Source organism: Acomys minous (assembly GCF_964271855.1).
Source record: "Acomys minous genome assembly, chromosome: 13".
NCBI lineage: Eukaryota > Metazoa > Chordata > Mammalia > Rodentia > Muridae > Acomys > Acomys minous.
In genome coordinates this window covers 18,193,170-18,219,974 of record NC_140495.1, presented here as the reverse complement: position 1 = coordinate 18,219,974, position 26,805 = coordinate 18,193,170, and the positions used below count along the sequence as shown (strand labels likewise).

At 45.6% G+C, this 26,805-nt stretch overlaps 1 protein-coding gene across 5 annotated transcripts in view; it reads left to right on the top strand.

The window, feature by feature from the left end:
• The window catches only part of CPNE4 (copine 4), a 448,796-nt gene that overhangs the window by 295,831 nt on the left and 126,160 nt on the right, over positions 1–26,805 (top strand). For all 5 annotated transcript variants that reach the window (XM_084754390.1, XM_084754394.1, XM_084754392.1 and 2 more), the window contains 2 exons: positions 21,194–21,265; positions 22,762–22,836. In XM_084754390.1, the coding sequence (XP_084610516.1) occupies positions 21,194–21,265; positions 22,762–22,836 (147 nt within the window). The remainder of the gene's footprint in view (positions 1–21,193; positions 21,266–22,761; positions 22,837–26,805) is intronic.

The following is a 26,805-nucleotide window of genomic DNA, read 5'->3' as shown; positions in this document are numbered from 1 at the left end:
GCGTGCCTCTGGATTCAAAAAGGAGCTGGCCATGTGGTAGACAGCACTTTTGTTTGATTTTTGTCAAGACACTACCTCTGAAACAGGAACTGAAAAGAGTTGAGACATCACAACCTAACGAAATGACCCAGGGAAAGAACAGCAGGCTGTACGGATGTATGTGTGGTCAAGCCAGCCAGCAGTCCACATGGGTGTGTCATCAAGCCAGCCACTGCAGTGGATAACAGGGGCTGAATGTTATGAGGAACATTCTGGATGCCAGCTCAGTGCAAACATCAGAGTATGTTCCCTAGGGATAAGGACACCAGGCTTTTATACACTTTGGCTGAAACCACTTTCTGCAGTCATCGGTGGAGGACTGTTCCTAGTCTGGGGGTGTCAGGCTCCCAGAATTCTTAGCTGGCTCCCTGGGTAGCTAAGGAGGCTTTAAGGATTGGCAGAGGCTTCAAACAAAGAAGATCAGTGGCTGGTGGTCAGATGTCAGTAATGCAAACTCATCTCATGGGCCTGGTGATGGGAACAGGATGTGGAAATGCTTGCTCTTTGCTTCTTTTTATGGCTTGCCTATTCAACACCCAGTCACCTATTTGCTTAGAAGTCATATCTCGATCATTTTTTAGAGTCGTCCCTTTTTTTTCCTTTTCTTTCTTTCTTTCTTTTTTTTAAATTTTATTATTATTATTATTGTTATTATTATTATTATTATTGTTATTCTTATTCTTATTCTTATTATTGCCATATGACCATGTAGAAAAGAGCTCCATCCCTAACTCAGAAGGAAATCCTGAGTAAGCTCAGCATAGATCTCACCCGTCCACTCGCCAGAGCTTGGCCTGGGGCGATGCCTCTGGTCAGTACAAACTAGTGAAAATGAGAGGATTATTTGAAAGCTCTTAGCCTCGAGTCACAAATAAAGGCTATTTCTCTTTGCCTGGGATTCCTGGAATGCTGTAGCCATCTTTCAGCAAGGCTGGGGGGGGGGCATGTCTAGCCCTCAGGGGACCAAAAGAAAAAGATAGCCATGGAAGCATAGGCTTGACCCCTTACTCCTGAAGCCACCTCCAAGTGACATACTAGACTCAGTCATTGATAATCACCTCATTATTGGCCATGCAGTTGGTAGGATTGGCTTTCCCCACTCTTCTGTACTTGGCACTGCTTGGCATCCCATTTTTATTTATTTATTTTTTTATGGGTAGGGTGATTGGTTTGGGGGAGGCTCTGTAACATTCACTCATTTACTTATTCATTCAGGAAGCATTTACCAGGATCCCTGGATAGGACAAATATTATGCTTGGTGCTAGAGATACAAAGACAGAAGGAGGCAGAGACTCTGTCCCTGAGAAGCTTATAATTAGCTGGGTGACACCAACCTGTAGATACATAATCAAAGAGCCCATGGCTAAATACTGCAATAGAAATGTTCCAGGAGTCATAGGATAAAGACTTGTCTGCCCATTGGGAATCGAAGAGAACTCACAGAGCAGATGACTCTGAACTTGAAATGTGAACTCAATAGCACAGAAACTTCCCAAACAAAATGACCAGAACATGCAAAGACACAGTGGCATGGGGGGTCAGGGTAATGACAGAGAGATCCGAGACTGGACACAACTGGATGGTCAAATGAGGAGGGAAAGAGGATAAAGATGCAAGGCACGAGAGGAGGAACCAGGCCACGTGGCTTTGAGAGCTTTCTTTTTCCTCCAAAACTGCAAGAGTCTAGAGTAGACACAGCAAGGCCTTGGTAACCAGGAGAAAGACACGATTGCGTGCCTGCCTATTATAAAGAGTGCTTTGGCATACCTCTGAAGGATGCCTGGGAGCAGAGAGATGTGGGGACAAAGAAAGCACACGGGAGATTCATGTAGTAGCAGATGAGTGAGGGGGACCACAGTGAAGGAGACCCGGAGGATGACACCCAGAGGAGAGTCTTTCTTTGGTTGGTGAGCCTGGAAGACCCTGTGAGGGAGGGTGTGTCTTCGAGGTAACTAAACGTCAACTGTCCCTGAGGCTAAGCAGACACGGAAGAGGCAGGGAATCCAGTGTGATACCCACCTGTAACTAAGCTCGGGATGTTTGCGCAGAGAACAGGGGAGTTGCCAGCGACCGCCTCCCATGTGAGTCTGGAGTAGAGAGAGAGGACGGAGCTTTAGGAGATGCTCCTGACACAAGAGTGTCACAAGCGGATGATGCATGCTTTCCCTTGTGGAAGGAAATCTACTGAACATGCCATATTTGAATGAATCAAAGATTTGCTAAAAGCTCACTGCGTATTAAAACCATCCTTCTTCGTTGCCTCTCAGATAAGAGTGTGAACTTCATGCCTTAAAATGAACAGCAAAAGCCTTTCTTTGTTGGGTGTCCTCTGCATGTGTAGCACTGCATATTTCAGACCATAAGGATGCACTTTTTGCCCCCAAAAGGCGGCAGTGGGGGTGGGGATTAAGGTTCACCTTATGGTGTGATTGCTGTTTTTACTGTTTTTCTCGTTTTGTGGCTCTAAAAATTGGGTGCATCTCATAGTTTGAAAAATACGGTAACTATCCAGACCGGTTCATTTGTCCTGAGAGCTGTGCGAGGGCACAGGCATACCTTTAGCCTTCATAGCTCACAAAATGAAACACTGACATGAAGGGGAACTTTTCTTTCTTTCTTTCTTTCTTTCTTTCTTTCTTTCTTTCTTTCTCTCTTCCTTTTTTTCTTCTCAAAATTGCTGTTCTCTTTAGTATGAGCGAGGAGGCAAAAAGAAAATCCACCGCCATGTTTCTTCTTGACGTCTGTGGTGGTAAAAGGAGGCTCTTTGTCCTGTGTAGCTAAGGCAGAAAACAATGGCTAGATTTCACAGGACCCTGGGAACAGCACAGCCAGAGTCCCAGGTGTGGCTTCCTAAGCACCGTACTGCTTAGTGGCTTCTTAATGGTCTCAGACAGACTGTAGTTCGGTGTTCTCGCTTTGTTTCCCAAAAGACAGACTCTTCCCACTAGTGAAGCCTCATTTCCTTGTTTACCAATAGAGGAAGCCATAGTTCTGACCCCTGGGAGTACTGTGAGGATTGGTCTGGGGAGATAGCTCAGTTCCTGCAAGCACAACACAATGACGCGAGTTTGATCCTCAGAACCAATCAGGGAAAGGAACCTGTGTGTGGGACATGAACTTGCAATTCTAGCACTGGGGAAATGGAGACTCGCTTGCCAGCCGGAAGAGCCTAATTGGTGAGTTGCAGGCAACTGAGAGCCCCTTTCTCAAAAATCAAAGTGGACAGCTGCTTGAGAGAATGACACTTAGGGTTGTCCTCTGGAGTCCGTATCCATATGCATGTGCATGCACACACACATGCTGGTGTGTGCATGCACACACATTCATGTACACATGTGCATGAATATGAGCACCTATAGATGCACTTGCACACACAAGCATCCATCTATGAACATCCAAGCTCACATACGGTAACCTACACTAAAGTGAGACAATGCATATGACATGCTGGGCTGAGCCCCTGGCATAGAGGAAGCAGTTGGGGTGTTGTTGGAAGCTGTGTTAGCACCATTATTCACGTGGAGAGGGTCTAGGGAAAGATGGAAAGAATTAGCATGGTTAGGGGAAAGGAAAAGTTATAAAGGACGAGATCCTATCCAAGGGATGGGCTAACAATTGAGATGTAATATGAATACATTAATAAAAGATTTAAAAAAAAAGAATGAGTGCCCATGTCATGGGCAGCCACCAATACTAAATGTATAATTTCACCTCGTTTGTCATCTCATTCAGTCCAAAGATTCAAGGCATACATTGGCTCATGTAAATGCATGCCCTAGCATTTACTCCTTTTAAATAATTCATGTGGAAAAAATAGTTTTCAAACAGAACGTTGAAGCTAAGCAGTGGTGGCGCACATCTTTAATCTCGGAACTCAGGAGGCCGATGCAGGTGTATCTATCTGTGTAAGTTTGAGGCCAGCCTGATCTACAGAGAGAGTTCCAGGACAGCCAAGGCTACACAAAACAAAACAAACAAACAAAACAAACAAAAAATGGAATGTTGAAATAATCTGGGCAGGTATCTCAACCTGTATCTTGCTACAACTAAGGCCCACAAACAGAGATGAAGTGAATTTACCAAACCACACAGGAAATCCCATGTTTGGAGCTTGCCCATGCCCCCAAGCTTCCTCGGGTGCCTGAGGTGATTTTGAGTTTGCAGCGTGCCCGCTCTGCCAGACTTTTGGTTTGAGAAAGAAAAGCTGCAGCCCTCAGCAGGCCAGGAGCTGGCAAAGACTGTGCCGTTGGGTGCAAGCACAGCAAGGGCTCTACATTGAGCCAAAGTACCAAGTGAAGACAGGCAATGTTCATGTCCTCAGAGGGGACTGGAGGCAGAAGAGGACATTCTCAGCAGATGGGAGAGGTGGGCGAGTCACGAGGAGGAGACAACGTGATCAGAAAGCTGTACTTTCCTTCTGGGAGAGCTTGGAGACCATCCTTCCCCAAACCAGACACACAGCTAAGCTCATCTTCCGCTCCACCCCACCAAGGGTTCATCAGGAAAGAGGGATCCCCACTACCACCACCTAGAAGAGCAGGCTGCCCTGTCCTCTGGCAGCCTTTTACTCTTTCATTTCTTAACTCTTTCACTCATCCCTACAAAGACATAAGTAACAAACACAGCATTCTCCAAAGTGCTGGCCTAGGGAGTCGCTGTACCGCTGTACTTCATTTACTCTCTCAGTCCCAGGAAAGAGAGAGAGAGAGAGAGACATATTCCACCACTGTTGTTATCATTAAAAGGTTGAGGGAAAGTGAGACCAAGTGAGGAAGGTACATTGTCTTAGAGTCGCACGAGCTTTTATAGTTTTTTTCCCACTTATTCTAGTAGCTACCTCGTCACTAACTAGCATATATGAAAAAGTAGTATTAGTTGACCTTGGTTGTGTTTTCAGGAACATTTTTGCCAGTTAAATTTGTTTTATGATTTATACAGAAGGAATATAGATAACCTGAATATACTTGGGCAAAAACATGACGTTAGCTATCTTCCCTCGGGGAGGGCATCTGCCTTAAGGTTATAATATAGGGGCTGGAGAGACCGCTCAGCGAGTAAGAGTGCTTGCTGCTCTTGTCGAGAACCTGAGTTCACTTCCCAGCACCTGTGCCGGACAGCCCACAGGCTCCTGTAACTCCATCTCCAGGGGATCCAACAGTCTGTGTTGTGATGCGTAAGTACCTGTACCCAGGTGCAGATATCCACACACGCACATCGTTTAAAACAAAATGAATCTCAAAAATGGAAAGGCTGCAGCTTGGCTTCTTGAAAAGTGTTGGTATGCCTGCCAGTCTCCTAAGGCCAGGATCTTACGAAGTCGGCGCCCAGAGGCATCCCCACCTGGCCGGAATTCCTTCCGTGCTCAGCCATGTTGAACACACTCATTGCCTGATTTCTTACCTGCATTTTCTCTTCTCTATGGATCAGCAGCACCTACATTAAATCCCCCTTCTTAGTTGCCATGTGGCTTCTCCTCAGTGTATTTTATTCTACAAAATTCTCTTCTGTCTGTTAAAAACTGAGAACTCTATCCGGGAGCCTTTGAGGGTTACTGGACTCAATGTTACAAAGTTCCTTGGCCCTTGTTCATAATAGAAGGATAGCACACTGCCTTCCAAGGATGTCTATGTACCACATGCTTGCCTGGTGCCTGTGAAGGCCCAAAGAGGGCATCAGATCCCCCGGAACCTGGGGTAGAGATGGCTGTGGGTCATCATGTGGGTGCTAGGAATCGAACCCCAGTCCTCTGCAGGAACAGCCAGTACTCTTAATTGCTGACTTATCTCTCCAGCCCCCAAAACCAGAAACTTAGGAAAAAGCACACTGCTGGGCCTATCCCAGAGTGTCTGATTCAGAGACTCTAGTGTGAGAGCTCATGATAAATATTTCCAGCTTCTCCACTGATACAATCTGAGACTCCCGTGCATGCTAGTGAGTCTGCTTTTCTGATGAAGCTTTAGCGATGAAGCAGTGATGTAACAAGTTAAGGACCAAGAAGCAAGAAAAACAGTTTCACCATAAAGTTTACATTTCTACTACATAGCCTGCACATGGCTCAAGGGTTCTGTTCTTGATGGAGGTGTTGGGGGGGGGGGCGCACCTGCCCATGAATGTTCAGGTGCACGTTATGAGAGAGCAGTGCTTGCACATGTGTGTGCTTGTAGAGGCCAGAGGAGGATCTCAGGTGTCATGACTAGTGTGCTATATACCTCGTTTTTTTGAGATACCATTTCTGACTGGCCTGGGACTCATCAAGCAAGCTAGGTTTGCGGGCCAGTGATAAACCCCAAGGATCCACCCTGTCTCCTTTTGCTAGTGTTTGGATTATAACTACATGCTGGCTTTTCATTCCTTCTCACTCCTCCTCTTCTTTCCTTTATCGCGTGTGGAGGTGCATATGTGTGCAGAGGGGTATGAGCACCTTCATATGCAGGCCCAGAGATTGATGTAAGAAAACATCCTTAGTCGCTCCTTCACCTTATTCACTGAGTCCGGCTCTCTCCATCAAACGTGGAGCTCACCCAGATGGCTACCGCCCATATGTCTCCCTAGCCAACTTGCTCAAGGAATCCCCAGTCTCTCTGCCCTCTGAAACTGTAATTACAGGGTAGAGTGTCATGCCCTTCCCCTGTTTACCTGGGCTTCTTATGATCTGAACTCTCGGGCATATGCTTGCATGGCTAGCTTTTCAACCATGAGCCATCTCCCCAGCCCATCACTGGCTTTTTAAAAATGTGCATTCTAGGGATGAACATAGGTCCTCAGGCTTCCAAGCAAGCACTTTACCAATTGAGCTATCTATACCCTCAGCCCTTGATGGACTTCTTGGCTGCCACCATTTATTTCTACTATCCACTAAATATAGTCAACTGTATCTATTTACCCAGACAATGGGTTTCCTTCCTGACACAGACACGCGTCCAGATTATATTAGCTCAATGACCCTTGAAAAGCCCAATAGACCTCAAGTTGTCATGATCTGGGACTTTGGTCTAGGGTCAGAATGGGCCCATTTGTGAACACCAAAAGTTGCTGTCCAAACTCACTGTAATGCCCAGAGCAAGATTCCAAGGTCAGCATTTTGTTCTATAATATCTTGTACTTTTGTGCCTTAAAATTGATGCCTGGGGAGGTCAGATTTACATATTACAGCAAGCAACTCATTTCCTCTTTGTTTCTCAGAGGGAAAGCTTTCCCTGATTTTGCAGAATCACTGCAGTGGCAACTGCATAAGTGATGAATGGTGTCATGGGAACGCATCATTGTTTCAGCTCCCCTGGACTAGCTGTGGGAGCCTGGAAACACTGCTGCTCCCTACTGCCCACAGACAGGCAAGATTCAGGGTGCCTGTGGGTAAGCAGGGCCCCACCTCTCCAAGGACAATAAAATCCTTCCTTTCCTTTTTCATCAGTACCTCTTTCAGGCTAGTAACCTTAAATTCAGACCCTAGGGGGCATCTCCTATTAGAGCTGTGCACCTCCTTTAGAGGACCTGCAATTGGAGTCATGCACATGTGGGGGGACTGCCACCAAGTCCCCGTGTGACTTTTGACAGGTTGCTTAGCACATCTGTGACATGTGGGTCCAAGACTTCATCTATCTTTACAGAAGGTTTGAGTCGGTTCCTTTCCAAACTCCGTCCTCACATTCAGGGTTCATGGCTGTCACTCATGCCTTGTCTTTCACCTCAGAAGGTAGGCATTCTTTTTCTGAACCCATTCATTTGAAAAAACGGTCTCCCAAGTCACCACCACACACCCGACATGCACTCCTTCATCCTGTCTGTGACTCAGCATCTCCCTGCTGCTGAGTATTAGATGCCATTGAGTAACAGATGGCACTGTTCTACCGTACAACCCCCCTTCCCCCAGAGAAAGCCATTTTGCCCCCATTCAATTTCAAAGACACTATTTAAAAGATATATATTCGGTGGCAATTTAAATGGGCTTCTGCTTATGGGCCCTGTTTCACATCTCTCTGGCTATTTGATACCTGTCTTAGCCTTATTTGATGTGGAGGAGGCAGTTAAACAGCTGGGAATGAATAAGAATTTGCAGGAACCTCCACCTCAGTGCTGAAAATCGGTCCAGGTATTTTGCTCTGGCATTAACCCTTTAAGCCAGGCTAGTCCAAGGCAGTCAGTTCCCAGACCAGCTTTACCCATGAAAGGAGCTACATGGTACCTATACCTGAGATCTCCACAGCTTCTGTTTTTCCATTTCTAACCAGCTTTCCTTAGAGGCTCAAGTCCACATAGCTCAGAACTGCTGTCCATGCAGCCTGGCCCTGTCTCTCTGATGTGTAGCTTGCTTTGCCCACCACTTGCCACTTGCCTTCCCTTAGAAAATGCTATCTTGATGCTCTTCTCAAATATCATCATCCCGAGTCTCAGGTAAGAATACCCTGTCTTGTGGAGTCACAAGACACTGTATCACCATAAACAGAATTATCAATATAACAAATCACCCACTTGCTGAACCTCAACAACCAAAAAAGCCAGCTTAGCAAATAAGGTTTTTCCCAAGCCACTCTCAAAATACAGCTTTATATATTAAGATTAAAAATTTAACCTTACAAAGTTTACTGCAATTACCTTAAACCTTGTGAACATTTCTGATTGCTTCTTCAAGCTACAGATGAAATTTAGTGTTGATGATGAACTTTTCTAAATACCAAAGCACAGTCATAAGATTATTAAACAGTCTCTTGTCTTTTATTCCAAAGTTCAAGAAAAATATGGTGATAGTCATTAAGCTTCCTGTGTCTTCAAAAGACAAAGGCTTGGGAGGGTACATGCCCCAGCACCAACAGTGATGGCTTCTAGGTTGTGGGCTTGTAATGTCTTGCTTGTGTTTTCCTGTATTTCCTACAATGAATGTATAGCATATTTTCAATAAAAAGCAATACAACAAAGGGGCTCAGGAGTCAGTAAAGTGTTTGCCACACAATCATAAGTGCTGGAGTTTGGGTCCCCTGCTTAACATAAAATCCAGGATACTCAGTGTGTGTCTATAATCCCAGCATGAAGGAAGAGTGGACAGACAGGACTCCGAAGCTCCCTGGCCAGCCAGACCAGACCAGCAGCGAGCTCCAAGTTCAGTGAGAGACCCTGTCTGAAAACAAACAATGGAGAGCAATTGAAGAAGACACCTGACATCAACCTCTGGCTTTCACATGCATGTGTGAGTGTGTGTGTGTGTGCACACACACACACACGCGCAACTAGCCAGCCATATACCACACACACTGACACATACAAAGAAACAATGAGTGTTAGTAAAAGCATCATCATAAACATTCATAAATAAGCAAAAGAGGAAGGAACATACATTATAAAGATTTTTAACCAACCCCTCACATACGGGAACATCCATATAGATACAAACACACATGCAAGAACTACATAGAGAGAGAGAGGGGTGGGGCCTCTACAGACTTTAAACTATTGATAAACTTTTACAATATATGAAGAAATTCAGCCCAGAAGGTCAGTAGGAAAGCCCCTTGAGAGAGAGATATTTGTGAGGTTTTAAAGAAAACCGTCATAACATGCTTTTAAGGAAAACCTTGGTCCCCAACCCCCTGCTCTTGGGAAACAGAATTGGCCCGGCTAATCTGATTCTGAGCTTCTGTAATATTACTTTTGGTTAGAAAAGTGACCTTGGAGGGCCTAGGGCACTAACAATCAATAAGGTAAGGAGCCGCCATCAGATCCTCACTGGATCTGCAAAGAGGCTGTGAGATTCTGCCAGAGCCGATTCAAGCAGAATTTGAGAAACATAATATTTGTGTTTTGAATTAATCCAATAAGGTTTAGGGGGAGAAAATTTACCAGCTTGGTTTACAAAGTCACTCCCAAGAGTCTTAGACTCAGATCCGAGGACAAAATGAGACCAGGTATGAATTAATTAGCTCTGTTCTGCATGGAACATGGGCCCTCTGGGGTTTCTCTATGCACTAGACAGGTCACCCAAGGTGCACACTCTTGAGTCCAAGCTCCCAGAGGCCCAGAGTAAGCTGACTGTAGTTCCAATTCCTGCTTCCTTAGCATCTGCCCACCTGGAGGCTCAGGGCAGGGCTCTTGACCACACTAGTCAGAGGAACAAAGGAGCAGAAATGTTGCCAACCCCTATTCCCTCTGTTGAAATCCGAAGCAAGAAATCTGCTGTTCCAGTTCACTTGCTGACAGGGCCCCAGTAGAAGCAGACAGCTGAGAACTGAGCAGACAAAAATCAAGGCTGCGTTTAGCCCCACTGACAATGCAGGCTCTCTCCTGCTTTGTTCTGGTGCTCCTGGCCTCTCCTTAACACTTTTGTGGAGGTGGACTGTACCCTCTCTCGTGAAAGAGCCATATAATGAGAGGGTAGCCTGTGGCTTCATGTGCCCAGGACATTTTAACATAAACATACTACCTTGTTTTAATTAATCACATTTCCTTTAATTTCAAAAATGCCCTAACTTGAAGAATATGTTTTTGTGGTCACTTCATACATACGATCTTAGGTCTGGCTGGTATTTATGACATCATCATTGCTACCACCACAATCATCATCATCATTGTCGTCGTCATCATCATCATCACTGGTACCATCACTGTCATCATCAACACTATCACCACCATTAGTCATCATAATCACCACATCACCACCACTGCCACAACCATCATCATCACCATTACTGCCATCACCCACATCATCAATAATTATCACTATCATCCCCATCATCCTGTCACCACCATCATAACTACAACCACCACTATTAATCATCATCATCACCATCGCTACCATTAGCAGCAGCAGCACCAACATAATGATCAGTACCATCACTGCTACCTCTACCACATCCTCCTCTATCATCATCATCATCATCACCATCACCATCATCATCATCACTTGGGCAAGAACACAAACCTACAGTTTGGCACAGCAAAAAGTTAACATTGAACATTTGAATTCACAGAACTTCAAGCTACTCCTCTCCTAAGCTTTATTACCTCTGGCCTCTTGTTTCACATCCTTAATAAGAAAAAAAATTAAAACGCTTTAATGTCCCCCAGGTCTTCCCACTGGCTTCCTCATAAGTCTTAAGTAGAAAAAAAAAAGATGAATTTTCATGAAGCCTTATTGCATTACTAAGTGAGAGCACCATTGATTCTAACTGATAGATAAAGAGTCAGCCCTGGGAGCTCAACTCTTTCACCCAAAGTCACAGGGAAAACATAGCTCCAATTCAAAAGGAAGATGAGCTGATTTCATGACGCACCTTCCATTACACCACACCACCCACCAGATAGAATGCGGTTTCTACAACCCTTTGTCAACACCTTTAGATTTATTTAGTTTAATTTATGTGTACGGGTGTTCTGTTTGCATGCATGGGCATACCATGTGCATGCCTTTTGGATTCCTGGAACTGGAATTACAGATAGCTATTATCTCCATGTGGGTGCTGGGAATTGAACTCCAGCCCTCTAAAGAGCAATAAGTGTTCTTAGCCGCTGAGCCATCTCTTCAGCCCAATCCTTTGTACATATATATTTTTTAATTTTTAATTTTTTTTTTTACATCCTGACTGCACGGACTTTGAAGTCACTTGCTGTATCCACATGCAAGTGCAGGGGCCATGGTTTCAGCCTGGGCTTTCTGACTCTTAGAGCAGGAGTGTGTCTCAACAACAGAGCAGTTCTGCATTTGGCACTCAACTGTCACCCTCCTTGGCAGCACTGTTAGTACAAGCTCTAGAGATCAGCTGATTCCCCAAGAAAGAACATCCACAAAGCCTACATCATCTGCAGGTCCACGAGATGAGACCTTTACATTTTCAGCTTCACCAATTTATGGGACAGTGGACTGTGACAATTTTTGAATCTTCTGTCCCCTAGCCCCTCCCTCAGCTCTCTGTAATGTTTGCAAGGGCTGAACCCTAGGCCTGTTCTACAACCCTCTCCCCAAGATCTTCCACACAGCATCTATTTAAGTAAAAAAAAAAAAAAAAAAAAAGACTGTCCATACCTCAATTGCATACTTTATAGAAAATGGCTTTATATTTTTAGGTATTACCAGCTCAAAAACTACTGAAAGAAACAATCAGATATTTTGGTCTGTGTTACAGATTTTCTTCCATGATGCATGCACACACAGCTCTTTTTCTAAATAAACACTTGGTTACTTATGCTTCTTACTGCTGTGTTTTGTTTCGTTTTTCTTGTTCTGTTCTGTTTTATTTAGACTCGTGTGTCCCTGGATGGCCTTGAACTCTAGAGTCTGAGGATGACCCTGAACTTTGTGGTGCAAAGGATTGAACCCAGGGCTTTATGCATGCTAGATTTGCCCTCTGCTACCTGGGACACATCCCAGGCCTTCTTGCTTGCATTTTTTCAGAAAATATATAGCGAGCATGTCAATGTGAATGTACTTTTTTGCTTATTAATTTTAAGTGTATTATGGAAAATTTGATGTAGCATGTTCTCTGTCCTTCGTCACAATTAACATCATCTGGATGAGCATCATGTTCTATGGACATTTCAGTCCCGTAGATACTGCTTTTCTTCTAGAACAAGTAAACAGGAATGGTTGTACACAGACTTTAAGACCGTTGACACTAACTGCTGGTGACCCACACAGAAACTTTGCAGCAGTTTGTACACATCCCTGCTTGGTGCATAACGGTCCCCTCTACTGCATCCCTAGTAATAGCTCCGGCATCTCGTTTTTGGATGAGTCTCTCTTTGAAGTTTTAGCACCACATGAATGAGAAGGCAGACAGACCCTGCCCTGAATTAGATGCCCTCTTTCCCACACAGTCCCTACTCCAGCCCCAGATGGGTGTGGAAAACACAGAAGGTTGAATGCCGTCCCTCAATCACTCTATGGCCCTGGAGGTTGGTTGGTGTCCCATTGATGGGCTTGTTCAAGGATTGAGGGTAGAGTGAAGTATTGTGACACTGCTAAGGGCTCTCAGCCTAGACAGCTGTCTCACTCCTAGCCCAGCCTTATTTCCCTTTCATACACTCCCTATCTGTCCCTTCTTTTTCCATTCACTATTCATGCATTGGAGACTTCCAGGCCAGGGCACTTCCCCAGCTATCCAACAATATAAATAAAAACTCCAGGGATGGCTCACAGATGTCTCAGGTTCAACAGCACCAACCCAGGCTCACTGTCTCCTTGCTTTCTCTGGGGCCTCTTCCATCTACCCTTCCTTCCTCTAGAGGGCCCAGGCACTGAATGGCACCTCTATCCTCCCAGATTCTGGAGAAATAAAACCCAGAAGCCTTCCCTCAACCCCCCCAACCCTACTATCATCTGATCTGGAGGCCCTGGTCAATCTTCAATTGATGGAAGTTTCTTCAATGCCTCTATCAACTCATCCCCCTTCTGCCTCCAGGCTCCAGTTTGAGCTAATAGATGATTGTAATTTTCTCTAAGTGGGGACTGCCTGGATTAGACAGAAGGGAAGAAAGAAGTAGCGTCTTCTACACACCTGTTACCTGGTTCTGGCATCTTGTTAAGAGTCATTGTGCACACAAGATATCCACACAATAGACAATATTGTCACAAGCGCACAGATCGGAAAACTGAGTCACAACGAATAGAGCTTAGATAAGGCCCCCACACCACCTGGGCTGGCATCCAGAGCCTCCTGTGTGATCCACGGTGAAGACTGTGTAATGACACCATGCAGTCATGCCTCTGTCGTCCCTGGAAGCCATAGCAGTCTAATGAGTGTGGACTCTGAAACTCCATTATCTGGATTCAGATCCCAGACTTACTTCCTGGCTGTGGATGTCTGGGTCGGTTACCTTTTGTCATGGGCTAAATGATAGCCCTCAACAACTGAGCCCATGTCCTGTGAGCATGCCCCAATTAGCAAAAGCCTTTAGAGTTTCAAGTGAAGGATCTCAAGGTGAAGAGATGGTGGGTGAGCCAGGTGGGTCCCGTATGCATTGACAAGTGCCTTGTGAGAGACACCCAGCAGAGGAAAGGGCCATCTAGGGGAAAAGGGGAGTGAATCCACTGCAAGCAGAGGAGCCAGCCACCACAAGCTGAAGGGACAAGATTCAGAATGGGCCCAGACCCTCTGAGGAAACATTTCCCAACAACCACTTGGCTTTCGACTTCTGCCCTCTCGGGCCCCAAGAGAGCAGTTGCTTTTGCCCTAAGCTTCAAGTCTGTAGTTCTCTGTTGCATCGTCAGCCTTTGCAGCCACAGCCTCTCCACACTTCCGTGTTCTCATCTGCGTGTGGACAGATAGCTGTGCTTCATGGCTGCCGTGAGACCTAAGCCCATTGCACAGAAGGCCGTTGTAACAGCAGCTGCCACACCGTCACATCTCTCTAGGTGGTATTTATCACAACTCTTAGACAGTCATGTGACCTTTAACAGTAGAATAAGGGCTCACGGTCTGCCTCAAAGCTGAGTTGACATCTCTCATTAAAAAAAAAAAAAAAGCCAAGTCCATAGAGTGCCAGCCTTGGCACAAACTTCACCCTGACAAAGGCAGTAGTTGAAAGGTTGTTGCGGGCCCTTCACCTGATAGAATGTTCTGACCTGGGCCCTGAGCTAGGTGAGCGGCCCTTTCTTCTTTCCCTGATATCTGTAGTGTGGTAGGCAGGACTGGGATGGGGGAGCAAGTGACTTCTGACAAGTCACTAAACTGAGTCATTTGTGACAGTAATGAGGCCTGACGTAAGTAACAAGGCAGAAGTGAGGTGTTAGTGCGCCGAAGGATTTAAACCTTAAATCCCTCTCCCTCTCTGAAACTCTCCCTTCACCCCAACTCCCGCTAATGAAGGCAGAGAAAGGGTAAAAGCCTGTAATTACACTGACATAATTAGAATCCTACTTAATAGAAAGCTTAAGGCAGGAAGCCCAAACCAATGGATCACCCACTGGTACCATCACACACTCCATCCTTCTGGATCATTCTCCCAGGATGCTCCTGCGCTGGGCTCCACTTCAAGCAGTGGTTCTCAGCCTTTCTAATGCAGGGAGCCTTTAGTATAGTTCCTCCTGTTGTGGTGACCCCAACCATAAAACTATTTTCATTGCTACTTTGTAAGTTTAATTCGGCTACTGTTATGAACTGTAACATAAATATCTGATATGCAGACGGTCTCAGGTGAGCCCTGTGAAAGGGTCGTTCAACCCCTGGAGGGGTTGTGACTCACAGGTTGAGAACAGCTGTCCTAAAGGCTAAAGACTGTGCCTTGTTTGTGTAAGAACACTGGCACACTGCCATCCTCCCCCTGCATGGCCCCAAAAGCCTCAGAAGTGTGTCTTTCTAACCTGGCCTAGGGGTGCCCTCTTTTAAATCCCAGGTACTCAGGAGGCTGAGACAAGACACTCTCAAGCCCAAAACCTACCTGAGCTACCCGGTGGGTTCAAGGACAACCTGGACCACTTCCTGGGAGCCTGTCTCAATATAAGTAAACCTTGGATAGAAGGATCTAACTCAGAGATGAAGCCTCAGCTTTAATCCCTTGGGACCAAAGATGGGGGAGGCGGGTTGTGCCTCTCTTAGCTCCTACATGTTTAAAACGTGCTTTAAGTGCATCTTTAATGTCTGATCACATTATGCATCAAATTTACTTGTCTCCCTGTGTTCTCACCTTCCAGTTCACAGAAAAGGAAGTGGAGTGTTTGTGTAGAGTCCACCCATCTTGCTTGTGGGCTGCTCCCCAAAGTGTTAGCTCCTCCCACTTCCTGTTTCCTGTGTCTGTGGGCAGGAGGTGTAGTTCCTCCCACTTCCCGTTTCCTGTGTCTGTGGATAGGAAGTATTAGTACCACCAAAAGCCTTCAAGCATAGAAATGCAAGTGTGGCTACAGGAAGATTGTCTAGCACTGTAAGAGGAAAGGAGGAGAGGCTCCAGGCAGATTCTCTGTCTGCTGCAGGACATTGTCAAGCTGCTTGTTTTGCTTTTTCTGTAGATGTGGTCCTAGAAACTGCAGTAGAAAACACATGAGAAGGTAGACAGCTGGAAACACCGGTGACAGTAGCTAGGAGTTGAGAGATAGCTCAGTTGGTAAAGTGCTTCCTGCACAAACATGAGGACCTATGCGGGACGGTGGTAGCGCATGCCTTTAATCCCAGCACTTGGGAGGCAGAGGCAGGCAGGTGGATCTCTCTAAGTTCAAGGCCAACCTGGTCTACAAAGTGAGTCCCAGGACAGCCAAGGCTGTACAGAGAAACCCTGTCTCAAAAACAAAAACAAACAAACAAACAAATAAAACATACAACAACAACAAACAAAAACAAAACAAACATGGGGACCTGATTTCAGTCACTAGTGCCCGTGAAAGCAAGGCACAGCAGCACAGGCAATAAAACACCAGTGCTGGACCTGATTTCAGTCACTAGTGCCCGTGAAAGCAAGGCACAGCAGCACAGGCAATAAAACACCAGTGCTGGAGAGGCCAAGGGCGTTGGGTGCGTGGACTGGACAGCTAGTCTATAGGAAACCAGTGAATTCTGGGTCCAGGGAAGTGCCCTGTCCCCCAAAGTAAGGTGATGAAATACAATGCCCAACTTGGATCTCTGGTGTGTGTGCGCATACATGCACGCTCACACTTGTGTGTGCACACGTACACAGCTCTCTTCACTCGGCTCCCGCAGTGTGCATGCTCTCCTCCCACAATCTGTGTGTAGTGCTTTACGTGCAAAGCAATGCCCACGCTTGTCCTCGAGGACTCACAACTAAAGCTCTGACATGTCCTGAGGTTGACACACTAAACCTGCTTTAATTAAGGACTTCCAGTTGTGTTTCCCAAAGACATTTCTCACTTACTACGCCCTTGATTTTTAAATAATTACAGTTTTAGAACACATGCTTCAGAGATTATTAGTCAGGCTAATAGGGAAGTGATTAAAAAATATCATAAGCGTTGTTCCCTCCCATGTTAATATGTCCATTGCTATTACTGTCCTTCTTGTCTCATTTGTGTAGCCATTTCTAGGAGAGACTGTCGCATAGCAGACTTCCTGGCATGCTGGCTCTCACAATCTTCCCTTGTTTTCTGGGATGTTCCCTGAGCCATAGATACAGGAGCTGTTATGTAGATGTCTCCGCTGGATATGGACCCCACCCCCATCCCCACCCCCAATGTTGATCTCTGCCTTGTGTCCCATTGTGGTTTTTTGTGATGGTTTCCAGTTGCTGTAAAGGGAGGTTTCTGTGGTGAGGGATGGAAGCTCGGTTTGTCTCTAAGGGTGAGATGTGGGATGCAGTAAGGGATTATGCTGGTCTAGTCCAGTGTTGGCTGTAGATTCCTTCCAACGTTCTATGACCTGGCCTGCCCCAAGATGCTGGATGGGTTTCCGGTACCAGGAATGATGTCCCTCTTGTGAGTAGACCGTAAGCCCAGTTGGACAGCTGTTGCTTGACATCGACATGTGGCGCCATTTATTGCACCTTTATGCATATCTTGCTAGGCAACTACAGTCAACTCATGGCTGCTAGGAGAAAAATTAGTCTCTCCCAGGGATGAGCCTCTTTATTGGTTGTCCAAGGCAGAGAGGTCAACCTTGATTCCATGTACATAAAATCTGTCTTAATAGATTGTTTCTATATTTACTTGGGCACACACACAATATCAATAATCAAAGAAAAAGAGGCAATCAAGTTGAGTGGAGGACATAGGAGAGACTGGAGGGATGGTTGCTGGGAGGAGCCAAAGGAGAAAAAAAGACCATGGAAAGTGATCAAATTCTATTTATATTAAAAATATTAAAATATAGCTGGATGGTAGCCGCACGTATCTTGAATGCACGCATGAGGCAGAGGCAGACATATTTCTGAGTTTGAAGCCAGCCTGGTCTACAGAGTGAGTTCCAAAATAGCCAGGGCCACACACACACACACACACACACACACACACACACACACACACACACACACACACCAAAACACAAAACCCTGCCTCAGAAAAAAGGGGGGAAACAAAACAAAATAAAACATATGTTATAAATATACGTAAACAGATTTCTCTCCACCACTGTAGCCTATGAGCCAGTGTTTGACACATAGAAAATATTCAATAAATATTTGCTACTGCACCAATTTCAAAGCCATTTATAAAAAGAATTCTGAGAATATTTTCGCCAAAAACAGCCTCATGACAAATGCGTGTCTAGTTTCCAAATGACTGTTTTTTGAAATACAACTGATTATACACTTGCTACAATGCTGGCTTAAATGCTTATTTTTCCTGGCTGTGTTCCTAGTAAACGAAGTGCTGGGTTTTACTGCAAAAGGGGGGAGTTATGCTGGTTGTGTTGGGCTTTACTGAAGATGGAGACCTAGCTGTTGGACACTGTTGTCATCCTCACTGGCAGAGTCTGCCCTCCCCCTTGACCCAAAGGTGGATGCACACCAGATGTCTCGTGGTACAAATATCCCTCTGGTCCAACCTTGCTAACCCATGGGTCTCCAGCTCCCATTTCCTTGCCCCTTTCTGGTATGCTAAGGTCTGCAGCTGTGACCCTGCCACAGGGTGAAAAGAATCAAATTAGAGGAATTCTGACAGGTGCACCCCCTTTAGCCTTGATGCCAGGCAAACCTTATTATTTGTTGGCCTCAAACGTCAGCCGCAGCCAGGGTGAGACCTTGTCACTCTGACTTCCTCACTCCGAGGCGTGATCTAGGGTCTCCTCCAGCCTGGCACAAAGTGACAGAGAATGTGTGATGTGGGTTTTTCTGTGAACAGGCGTCTCTGTAGATCAGCACCCCAGCTGGGCACCCTTTCTGTTTTTGCCCGAGCCCCAAGAATGGCAACACTAGTGACATCCCATTACATGTCTATCATTGTTACCATGAAACCTTTGAAACCTTAATTGGTACTCATTCTCTGAAGCTGAGTTGGAGGCCAAGACACGAGAAAGCAGGTTGTTATTGCCTGCTAGGTTAGCCAGCTGTACCCCGAATGTCCACTTCCTAGCCCTCGGGAGGCAGGAGAGCTGACACACCACAACAGGCTCGTCACACCCCACAAATGAAATGTCAGTGTGTCTAGATAAGAGTGAAGATCACAAATGGGGGCTGGGAAAATGGCTCAGTGGGTGAAGTGCTCACAAGCATGAGGACCTGAGTGTTTTCTCCAGGACCCGTGTTAAGAAAATAAAGTTGGGTGCGATGGCACATGCCTGTAATCCCCACACTCAAGGAGGCAGAGGTAGATGGATCTCTGTGAGTTTGAGGCCAGCCTCGTCTACAAAGTGAGTGCAGGACATCCAGGGCTACACAGAGAAACCCTGTCTCAAAAAACCAAAAGTAGATAGACATGTAGATATGTAGATAAATAGATAGATAGATAGATAAATAGATAGATAGATAGACAGATAGATATAGATATAGATATAGATATAGATATAGATATAGATATAGATATAGATATAGATAAATGATAGATGAAAAGCCAAGCATAGACGTGTGCACTTGTAAGCTCAGTGCTGGGGAAGCAGAGGTAGACATATCTCTAGGACTCATTGGCCAGCCAGCCTAGCTGACCTGGTATGTACCCGGCCGGTGAGAGACCTTGTCTCAAAAACCGCCAGCCAAGATTGTCCTCCGACCTCCTTCTGAAGAGTTAAGGCATCTGACACAGTGATGCTCTCCTTTAAGTGGGAGGCTATGTCACAGCTGTCATTGTGGTTATCATTAGTGTTGCCAGCAGAATCAGTGTGACCATCAGGTGGTTTTTATGTTGGGATGTTGGACGTACTCTCTGCTCATCAGGCCACAGCATCATGAACACATGATCCTTATGGACCCATCACTCTGCTTGCCCTGGGAATGTCGTTCCTGGACTGTTGTGTCTAGATAGTTTCTCTCTGGCTAGAATACTCTGTTCTTTCACTACTCTTCAGAGAGACAGAAAACACACAGTATGAGAATTTCAGAGAACGGGTTTGTCTCCCTGCCTTTCACAATGCCTCCCTCTCCTGTCAACCTGAGATTAACAAAAAGAAAACAATTACCCGCAAACATGATAGCTTTACAAAAGCAAGTATTTATCATCTTACTATTTCTTGTTTCCCAGAATCAGGGTGTGACTTTTCTAGGTCTCCAAGGCAAGGTCCTGTCAAAAGTGCATGCAGTCGGGGTGCTGCTGTCCCTGGGCTCAACTTATGGGTGAATTTCCTCCCAGGCTCGTGAGCTTGGCTGTCAAAAGGAACTATCAGCCCCTTTCCACGTGAGGCTTTGTACAAAGCTAACTCGCAATTCAGTTATTGTGTCCCCCAGATTAACAAGAGGCATGGCAGTTCACAGGCATAAGCCATCTCTCCATTCTTCGGGAGCTCTGACGATTAGAAGCTGTCACTGTGCCCAGCCATGCTCAGGGGGGGGGGGTCTCACACAGTAACACCACACCCAAAAGCTGGCTAGCATCATTGGAGACCATATTAGATAGAAGCTGCCCATCAAAGAGGGTGATGTTGTTTTCCCTAAGTACAAGCACAGCATCAACTTGATTTTCTTCACTCCTTTCCCCTTTTGGGCATGGCTGATGCAGCCACCCCCACCACAGTGCCTTGCCAAGCCAAGCCTTCACAATAGACAAAGAGGTGGGGGCAAGAAGAGGGACAAGCAGACTCTTGTAAGAATAACTTCCAATACGAGGATGTAGCTGTCCCCACATGCATGCCCTGACACTGGGTCACGGACAGCACCCCAGTTACTCCTGTGGGCTTGTCTGAGCATTGGTTTCCTGATGAGACATACAGCTCCCTGATGGATATATCAAAAATAGAACTCCAGAGGTTACAGACACCGAAGTTATGTATTTACACACCCCCTCCCTGCATCTACTTTGCAAAGATTTGATGCTAATATCAGATGACTCTGATGCTTTGTTTCTGCTCTCTTTCTGCTCTCTTGATGTACACATTCCACACTTCCCTCTTCATCTGATAGAAATGTGTCTCAGCAGCAGTTACACCACCTCCCAGATGGGTGATCTCAATCCCTTTTCTCCCAGCACACACCGAAAGAGGAAATAAGAGCCAATTTCTATTCAGAGAGACCTATGAACAAAGCCAGACTCATAAATGGACATAGATCATTTCAGGTGGAGTTGTTCGTAAAGCATCGTGGAAAGGAGAGTGTTTAAAAATAGGCCTGTAGTCACATATGTAGCATCTTTCTTTCCTTTTGCAGATTGTATCCCAGAGAAAGCTTTCCAAGTCCTTGCTGAAGCATGGGAACACAGCGGGCAAGTCCTCCATCACGGTAAGCTGGCCCTGCAGTGACAACAGGTGTTGCCCTGTGCACTTGCTGATCCAAAGGAGACGCTAGGGTGGTGACTGGGTGCTAGAAACTAACTGAACTGCTCAGGGCTTGTTTTTCCTTCCTTCCTTCCTTCCTTCCTTCCTTTTTTTTAAAGCCCCTTCTATCTTTTCTTTCTTTTTTAAAAAAATTATTTAATTTTTTATGTGTGTTGGGGTGCGAGTGTCAAATCCCTTGGAACTGGAATTACAGACAGTTGTGAGATGCCATGCCATGTGGGTTCTGGGAATTGAGCCCTTGGAAGAGCAGACAATGCTCTTTAAGAACTGAGCCATGGTGGGGTATGGTGGCGCACGCCTTTAATCCCAGCACTCAGGAGGCAGAGGCAGGTGGATCGCTGTAAGTTTGAGGCTAGCCTGGTCTACAAAGTTAGTCCAGGACAGTCAAGGCTATACAGAGAAACCCTGTATTGAAAAACAAAACAAAACAAAAAGAGAACTGAGCCATCTCTCAATCCCCTCTTTTTCTTTCTTCTTAAAGCCATTTTGATCCTTCTACCCTCAGGGAAAATAGGCGGGAAGCAGGTTTCAAAGTGAGGTCTCTTACTTCTATTGAGAGTTTCTGCACTCACACTGGAAATCATAAGATAGGGCATTGAAGAGAAGAGAATTGACTTTGTCGAAACACACACGCTCGAGCGTGCGCGCACGCGCGCACACACACACACACGCATATGCACACATGCACACACACACATGCATGCGCACATGCATACACACACATGCACACACACATACACACACACACACACACACACACACACACACACACACACACACACACACACCTTATTTTAAAAGCATTTAGTTAAAGGTTTGGTTTGCTGCCCAAGAAGAGGCACTCCTTGTCGCTCTTCACTGAGCAGCAGATTGGAGCTCTGTTGCTTGGCCCCATAGACAGTAGTTATTTAAGCAAATGTATTCTCTATTTAAAATAAAATAAATGTCCAAATTCAGTTCCTTCATGGCACTAGTAATGAACGAATTGCTCGAGAACTAGTGAGTCTAGTGAGTCTAGTGACTTGTTAAAGAAAAGGCAGTTGCTTTTAATTTTGAGATAGGGTCTCACTATGTTGTTCTGGCTGAGCTGGAACATGTTGTGTAGACCGGACTAGCCTAGAACTCACAGAGGCCTGACTACGTCTGCCTCCTAAGTGCTGGGATTAAAAACATGCAACTCCATGGCCAGCAAGAAAGCTTTTCTGAGTAGCTGCTCCTGATAGCTCTACCCTGAGCCTGAATCCCATCTCATGGTCCACATCCAGCATCTGAAAGTTAGTCACCCACTGCTGTGTAGTCTAGTGAGCTCCCTCCCGGGGCTGGAAATGGTGTGCCATATGGGTAAGGAATGTGGAGAAACTTCTCACCCAATATGTGTGTTTGCCCATTTTCAGGGGTCAGCTCTCTCTCTACAGCAGCTGATGTGTGCTTTTTCTTTAGGTGATTGCTGAAGAATTATCAGGCAATGACGATTACGTGGAGCTCGCATTCAACGCGCGGAAATTGGATGATAAGGTAAACCGGTTCTCGCTGACCTCATTGAAGGAAGTAATAAAGCCAGGACACGCAGTTTAATCAGATTCCTCCTCCTTCCAGCTATTTTTCCCTTTCAGCCCACATTATTAAACACATCAAAGATTTCAGAAAGGCCTGGAAGGTGAGGTTTTTCCTCCCAAATGGAGAAGCAGTTAAGAAGAAGGGGAAGGGACCATAATTAACACACGACAAGTTGGTGACACTAAGTCTTCATTTGTTTCCAAATGCCATAGGTCAGCTGTACCCAAGAAAATACGGCTTTCCCCTATCACTAGGGCCATTCTACAGGAAAAGAGAAGCTACAAAGGGGAGGATGATGACACATCCATAAATAAGCATCTGTGTTTGCCAAGTTCGGGGTTAAGAGCTTTGCATCCACTGTCTCATTTAATCATTTGCACAATTCCCGTGTGATGGGCACTCTTACTGCAGGTGATGAAAGAGAGTGAAAGATGAGTACCTAGTCTAAGCTTCCTCCGTGTCACAGTCCGGAGCCCCTGAGTAACAGGCACCAAGGCAGAATTAAAGACGCAAGTTTTGTATCTGCAGATATGCCTGTGGGTTTCCGAAGGGGAAATCTGGCAGAAAATTAACAGGTCCTGAGGGAATTCAGAGCCTGGATGAAAGAGAGATGAGAAAGGATGGATGGAAGTCTCCTAGAATGCTCCCCAGAATAACAGAGGTTCAGCAAAGCCATTGGGAAGTTCCAGAGCTGTGTCTCCCAGCCAAGCATGAGCCTCAATGCCCCTGGACAGAGCAACCCTAGGCCGGCCTGGCCACACGGCAAATGCAAAGATTGATCTCAGAGCTCAGAAGCCTATAGTCTTTGCCCAGATCCATTGCCTACAGAAGGGGTTTGCTAGGTGTGTCTCCATGGCCACCGCATCCTGATAGTAGGTGGTAGAAATGAAGATTCAACTTCATGTTTAGTCCTGAGTGTGTGTGTGTGTGTGTGTGTGTGTGTGTGTGTGTGTGTGTGTGTACAAAGGTTAGACCCCCAACTTCACCAGATCATATCTGTGATTTCCCTTCATCACATCAGTAATTATTTACCTAGCACTCTGTCTTCCTGAAGTAGGAATCCATTTTCACACTCACTTGCTTATTTGTCAATTTATTCCTTCTTTATTCTTTCATTCATCATTCATGTGCCAAACTGCTCACTGGGTGCCTGTTAGAAAGAGGTGCTAGGAAGGAGACACATCGCCCTCATACCACAGCCTGGACTTCATCATCTAAGTTAAATATAAGTTGAAAAACTACATGACTTGTAATGTTATAGTGATGTGCAAGGTATGATAATTAGTATATGAATAAGAGTGTCTGGAAAGGATGGCTGCCGAGGATATCGTGTGAGACTTTAATCATTACAAAATAAGCGTGTGTGTGTGTGTGTGTGTGTGTGTGTGTGTGTGTGTGTGTGATGAAATATGGTTCCTCAGCAGCCATCCATTTTCTCTTTCAAGACAAGCCCTCTCACTGGGACTCACAGCATCCTGATTATGCTGGGCCAGCCAGCCAGCAAACCCCAGGGATCCTCCTTTCTCCGCATCCCCAGTGTGAAGAATACAAGCCGATACTACCAAATCTGGTTTTTTTTTCTCTCCTATTTATCCTTTGAAAATTTTGCACATATGCATCCTGATCATACCCATCCCTCCTCCCTATTCTAACTCTCCCCTCAGCACCCCTGCCAACACATTCCCCCCATCACCTCCATGGACGTATTTTATTTTATTTTATTTTATTTTATATTTTATTAATTTACTCATATTACATCTCAATTGTTAGCCCATCCCTTGTATCCTCCCATTCTTCCCTCCCTCCCGATTTCCCCCTACTCCCCTCCCCTATGTCTGTGACTGAGGGGGACCATGGACGTATTTTAATTTTAAAAAGTTATAAACCACTGAGTCCAGTTAATGCTGTCTACATACACACAGATGTGGGGCTGTCCACTGGAGCGTGGGCACTTACTTGTAACTGACCCTACACATACCCTCCAAAATGACACTTTCTCTCCCTAGGGCACCGTCAACTGCCAATACCTCAGCTAGAAGTGAGGCCTGCAGAGGCCTTGCCAGCTCAACACTGGAGTTTGTTTGGTTTTTTGGTTTTTTGTTGTCTTTTGTTTGTTTGTTTGTTTGTTTGTTTTGAGACAGGGTTTCTTTATGTAGTCCTGGCTGTCCTAGAACTCTTTCTGTAGACCAGGCTGGCCTCAAACTCACAGAGATTGACCTGCCTCTGCCTCCTGAATGCTGGGATTAAAGCACATGTGCCACCATGACTGCGTGAAAATTGCAATTTTGTTTTATCCTTCTCTTATATATTACATCCTAACCTCAGTTGCCCCTCCCTCCCCTCCTTTCAGCCCCTCCCCACCTCCATCCACTCCTCCCATGGACAGATTTATATTCTTTCCGTCTCTTCCCCCGCCCCCATGAATTTCCTGAACACTGGGGGAAAGGTTGATAAAGATGTCTATGGCTGGGCACTCTCGGTTCACTTATTCCCAACACTTTGACTGGTTCTGAGCCTCTACGTTAACTACCATCCATTGCTATAGAAGCTTCTCTGACGCAGGTTGAGAGCAGCCCAAGCCGGTGGATATAAGCGTGAATACTCGGAAGGCGATTTGACACCCATTAAGCAATGCAATGTCAAGAATTTTCTCCTCTTAGAGCTACAACTTCAGTGGCTGTGGGGTTTAAACCATGTTTATAGAACCAGACATGAATTTCCTTTTTGCAGAATAGCCCTCATACCTAATCAAGAGAGGAGATGGTTACCCCATAGATGATTTTGCCACTATTACAAAGTAGGAGTACGTCTTGTCTAGTAGATTTATGCTATTGTAGCATGGAGGGTCCAGTGCTGAATAAGACCATCAGTGTCTTTTCTCCCCCAGCAGCATGCGTAGGGCATTTCAGCATTATGAAAGCTAGCTGTTGGGTAGAGAGTTTCCTGGGCAGTTCACAATTGGCTTGCATATGTTCTGCAGCTAAAGTATCCTTCAGCAATAGAGGCTTAACATAGAGGTATCACATCCAGCATTTCACACAGGTCCTGAAGACTAAACACAGTCCTCACACTTACCAGGCACTTATCAACTGAGCTATTGCTACAACCCAAGCAAGTACCATTCAGTGATCTATGTGTCTCAAGTAGCTAATGTGAAGCCTCTACAAAGTAGCCTCTACTGATGTTCAGAGCTGTGTGAACAGGGCACCCTGTGGACTGGTGGATGGCCCCACCCTCTCATAACTACACTCCTCCTCTTCCCGTGTCTCCCCAGTCTCAGAAGAGCTCACAAAAGTCCTCTTGAGTCTTTTTTGCAGAATTATAGTAGTTGGAGGTTTCTTGTTTGGTGGCTTGCAATGGTTTATCTCTACTAGCAATCCTCTAAGTACCTCTAATTTGTTCTCTCAGTGACTAACGTTACAGTACAAGGGTGTCGGGGTTTTTAGTGACCCTGTCGGCTCTAAGGAACTTAAACAGTTTCCCTTTTGTCATCTGAATACTTGTTCATATGAAAGAGCTTTTGTCACATTCTATATGGTTCCCGGCGGGTGCTTATGCCTGACATGTGGACTGGCCAGAGGCTGGCCTCAGCCAGGACAGTCAATAGAGGACCTACATGATATATGTCCTGCTGTGTGCCTGGATTTTCCCAGAAAGAGTATCTCAAGGACCAGGTAGGAATTTCAAACTACTTGCTGACTCAGTCTCAGAAGCCATGCACCAAACATAGGGAGCTGGCTGGGAATTAGACTTCAGGTCTACGAGGGAGTAGCAAAACCACATACCCCAAGCATTGTGGCAGCAATCTTTGGATATGTGACCACCCATAGTACTTTTTGCTAGGTCAGAATTACAAGGTTCAATTATTTTCTTTCACAGTAGAAAAAAATAGCTTCTGGAAATTCTCAAGGAAGATTCTTTTCTAGC